The sequence below is a fragment of the Austrofundulus limnaeus genome, unplaced genomic scaffold (genome assembly GCF_001266775.1).
Source record: "Austrofundulus limnaeus strain Quisiro unplaced genomic scaffold, Austrofundulus_limnaeus-1.0 Scaffold48, whole genome shotgun sequence".
NCBI classification, from domain to species: Eukaryota; Metazoa; Chordata; class Actinopteri; order Cyprinodontiformes; family Rivulidae; genus Austrofundulus; species Austrofundulus limnaeus.
Window position 1 is genome coordinate 2,151,637 of NW_013952450.1, and position 4,454 is coordinate 2,156,090.

The 4,454-nt window shown below is 39.6% G+C and overlaps 1 protein-coding gene across 1 annotated transcript in view; it reads right to left on the bottom strand.

Annotated features, from left to right (window-relative positions):
* Window positions 1–782: 782 nt before the first annotated feature.
* The window catches only part of LOC106517333 (heparan sulfate glucosamine 3-O-sulfotransferase 2), a 12,833-nt gene continuing 9,161 nt past the window's right edge, over window positions 783–4,454 (bottom strand). Inside the window, exon 2 of the mRNA XM_014008102.1 lies at window positions 783–2,832. Coding sequence (XP_013863556.1) covers window positions 2,214–2,832 — 619 coding nt within the window. The 3' untranslated portion in view covers window positions 783–2,213. The remainder of the gene's footprint in view (window positions 2,833–4,454) is intronic.

Genomic DNA, 4,454 nt, shown 5'->3' on the forward strand with positions numbered 1-4,454 from the left:
CCACTTGCCCTGGCAGCAGGGCCAGCTTGACACCACATCTGGCCCACACCTGTCTGATATGTGGGATGTGTCTTCCTTCACTGATCATCTACTACATTTTCAGCTCTTTAGCACCAACACAGTGGTTCCCAAATTAAATTAAATGCCCAAATGACCTAAGTCTGAGTGATTTAAACAGAGAACAAATGTTTAAAAATAAAAAAAAATTAAACTATCAAGACCACCTTAAAAAAATACAAAAAATCTCATTAAAAACAAAATATGACTAAATTAGACTTTTGCAGGGTACCTAACATAATTTGAAGGAAAAGCTCCTGAAGAAATGTGTAGTTTTGTTATATGTGTCAAAAATAAGTGTGACACCAGACAGCAGACAGGTCTTGGTGTTTCACCAGAAGTCACTCGTTTGCAGAAATCACAGAAAGTCTGCCTTTAGTATTCATGAAACGTCCCCAAATCCAAACTTTTTCTCTGCAACACCTGTTTGATAACCCACCACTTCTCTGTGCTCCTTGCTTTGTCTTTGAAGAGTGATTGAAATTCCTCACACCTACACCCACTCATGCAGTTATCATCAGCCCCTAAGCATGCAACAAAACCTTACAGAATGCAATAAATCCTCCAAGAATAGCAATCTGAACCGGAGGTTGTGCAAAAGATATGTATAAGAAAGCAAGAAACCCGAAGAGGCTAATAGGTTTTCTTTCTGGTTTTGGTGCATGAAATGGGAATTAGAATTTAGAAGTCACAGAATGAGAAACAAAATATTTGTGCTTCTTTTTCTTTAATGAAATTCTTGGACAAATATTTCAGTGATTAAATACCTTTTGTAACAAAAATATAAATGCTTTTGGTCAACAAAACATAAATGATACAGCATTAGAATCACACTGCAATGAGAAACTGTAAAAACTGGATGATGATTAATTCTAGGTGCTTGGTGCTGGCTGCTGTACGGCCTTACATTTTGGACTTCCACTCATAGTACTGCAGCTTAATGCTTCCTCTCTCCCCAAAGACTACTTTGACATTTTTCAAGGTCTTGCTTTCAAACCATGCCTTGATTATTTCCTTCTAAAGTCGGCTACACAGACTTTGGAAAAAACYAATCCCATACCCTGAAATCTCTTTTTCATGAGAAAGTCAGCAATAATCTACAGCAACACTAACAAAGTAATTGTGATCCCAAAGATGAAATTATTTCTAGCGACAAACAGGATATTAATGCTGGTGAATTATGATTACAAGTGCATTGATTCTGTTTATTAGAACTATATGGAACTGCATTTGGTGTCTCATTTGACTAACTGGAGACTGCTAACCATTTCTCTACAGAATGGTATTCATGCCTATATTTCCCAGTACTTGTGTTCTCCTGGGGTTAATAATGAAAGTCATGAAAGATGCTTGGCTCCTTCTTAAAATGCCTTTTAAAGCAAATGAAAAAAACATACTGAATTACAAGGTAGACATTGGACTGTGGAACATAAGGATCTGTGGAACATAAGATACCGGGGAACATTGGGTTGGGTGTATTGGGGTGAACTAAGGTACCTGGAAACATAGAGACCAGGGAATAGATATTGGTGTACTGGGGGGGGGGGGGGGCATAGAGATGGGTACTGTATACCAAGGGGAACATAGATAGTGGGGATCATAGGGGTGGGTGTGGTAGAGAGAACACAGATACCAGGAAAAATACGTAGATTTAGTGGTGTACTGGAGGAACATACTGTAAATACCTGGAAACATTGCTGCCGGGGAACATGGTGATAGGTGTACTTAGGTATGAACATGGGCGAACGTAGATACCAGGGAAAATGGATATGGGTGTACTGGTGGAACATGGGTAGCTACTGGGAAACATAGGGATGGATATACCAGTGGGTACATAGGTACCTGGGAACATAGGGATGGGATTACCATGGAGAACATAAGTATGGGGAACACAGCGATTTAAGGAACATAGGGATGGATGTACCAGTAGGAACATAGGTACCTGGGAACATGGGAATGGGAGTACCATGGTGAACATAAGTACTGGGGAACACAGGGATTCGAGGAACATAGGGATGGGAGTACCAGGGGGAACATGTACTGTAAATGCACTGAGGGAATTGGGATCTGAGGAATATAGGTACTGGGTACATAGGGTTGATGACCCCATAGAATGTRTACATCTTCCCTGTGCTGTGTAAAAATATGTCCAAAACTTATTCCCATTTAAAGTCATGCCCCACCATTTCGTAGAACTTGACATTATAAGGTCTGTAGAAGTCCCGCAGTTGCTCAATAGCATCTCTGTCAATCTGCACATGAGTTCTGCCCTTCGACTTGCCCAGGCAGCGAGGCGAGCTGCTGCTCTCTGGCTTTTTAAGGCAAGGAAAGCCCTTGGTGCGATTGAAATAAAAGTGCTTGTCTGTGACGATGCGTTTCAACCCGAGAAAGTCCTGCACCCGGGCCAGTTCCCCCGCCGGGTCTGTGATGAGACGCTCGCCGCTGACAAAGTGAATCTGAGCCAGGGGAAAGTAGCGGAGCCAGTTCTCAAGGTGCAGGGCATACAGGCCAATGCGAATCGCGTTCCAGGACATGTCAACCATGCCTAGGCTCTGGTTTTCAAAGGCCAGCTCCTGAAAGCTTGGTAGGTCGGGTGTTTTGGTTAAAGTCTGAGTGTAGTCCGATATTGCTCGGGTGACGGGGTCACGCACCACCACAATGAGCTTCATATCCTGGGACATGGCAGAAATCCTGCGTGGAGTCTCATTTGTCACAAAGTAGCTTGGAGTCTTCTCCATTGTGATTTGGCTTTCAAGGGTCCTTGGCATTAAACCTCTGAATGGATACAAAAACACAAAGTAAGATTTCCAAGTTTCAAATAAACAACTCAACCAGATCATCTGGGCTGCTATTTTCAGCCCTGAATTACCACAAAGCCTATATTATTAAGAGAGAAAGGACATCAGGTCCTTGCATTCACTCTGTCAAAAAAATATATGATTTATTAAGGCCAAGACTACACAAGTGAATTGCATAAAATCACCTGAGCTGAGCTCCAGCTAAGCCCTGAACCCACTTTTCCAACATAAATGAAGCAAAGTCATAGTGGTGCCTTGTCACTGGAGACTTGTGTTGTAGACAGCTTTTCTGTGCATCAACCCAGAACTGTTCAGGAGYAATAAATCACCATGAATACAAACAGAACACGGATAAAAAAGTAACTTTGTTAGGTTACTGCTGGGTCTTCAAAATAGGACACTGTGGTATTTGAAAGAAGTGYGTGAAAAGTTCATAGGCAAAGAGGTTGTGGGTTAATGAAGTATTTTGTTGTACAAATATTAACCCGTTTTTAAGTGAAAAAATAATTGTTTGAAGTGTTTTGTTCATTATTCAATGTTTTCTTATTGTTTGGAAATTCATTAATTTTGTGCCTATGTTATGATTAAGAGCTATTTTAAGACCATAATTGGGTCTTTTGAGGGGTTATTTTATTTCTAGACCTTTATTTATTCATCGGTTATTTTTTTTTTAAATTTTCAATCTGGAGACTGGTAACTCGTTGCTGTTTGAAGAATACAAACATCGCTATCAAAAAGCCACATTAACCACTGTATTATTTTAAATCCATTTATGACCCTGTTTATGACATTGTGTTGTATTTAAAGCTACAGTATATAATGTAACTGGTCATTATTTTTAAAGRGAATGTTTAGTAGATCCTTTCAAGACTCCCGTCTTTGTCTCTGGTAACTCATAGTGTGGTCCTAATCTCAAGTTTGGAAATGACTGCCGAAATGTGGGCAATAATGTAATTGCATGTGTTTACCTAAATAACTCATCAATTAGTAGACAGATGTTAATGACTCTCCAATTCAAAATGGACACTACAGCTGATCAAACGCAAAACTGACTATAACTCGGTCAGTTTTACCCCTRCTGAGCTCAACTTTAGCATCAATTGTTGGAGTAAACTCTGACCGTTTGCAAAAYATCTTCAGAACCACATCTTTGGAATTGACCCAGTTCATTGCGGTTGCTACAACTCATAATCCTTTTAAAAGAATTGCCCATGACTGGGTCGGTTTTATACATATTAAGATAATATTTGGTGTGGTAGTAGCTGAGACGCAGCACCAACACTTACTCAGAGTGCRAACAGATTGTGCTAGATCTCAGAATTTTGTATGCGCTCGAGCAGAATATTTTTACGATTTGACCAAAAAGGCTAAAACACCATCTTTTTCTAAACTAAGATGACCTCAGTCTAAAACTCTGGCATGAAATATGATGGGCAACATGCATTCCTTCAGGAAATCTTAGGCTTTATTTAATTTAACTGAAAGCCATAAGTCATGCACTAGTGACAAATTCATTTTTAATTTTTTTTTTTCCAATTTCAAAATCTTTATTTCAATACAGACATAAAACAAACAAACAGAAAATGTGTAAATGTACAC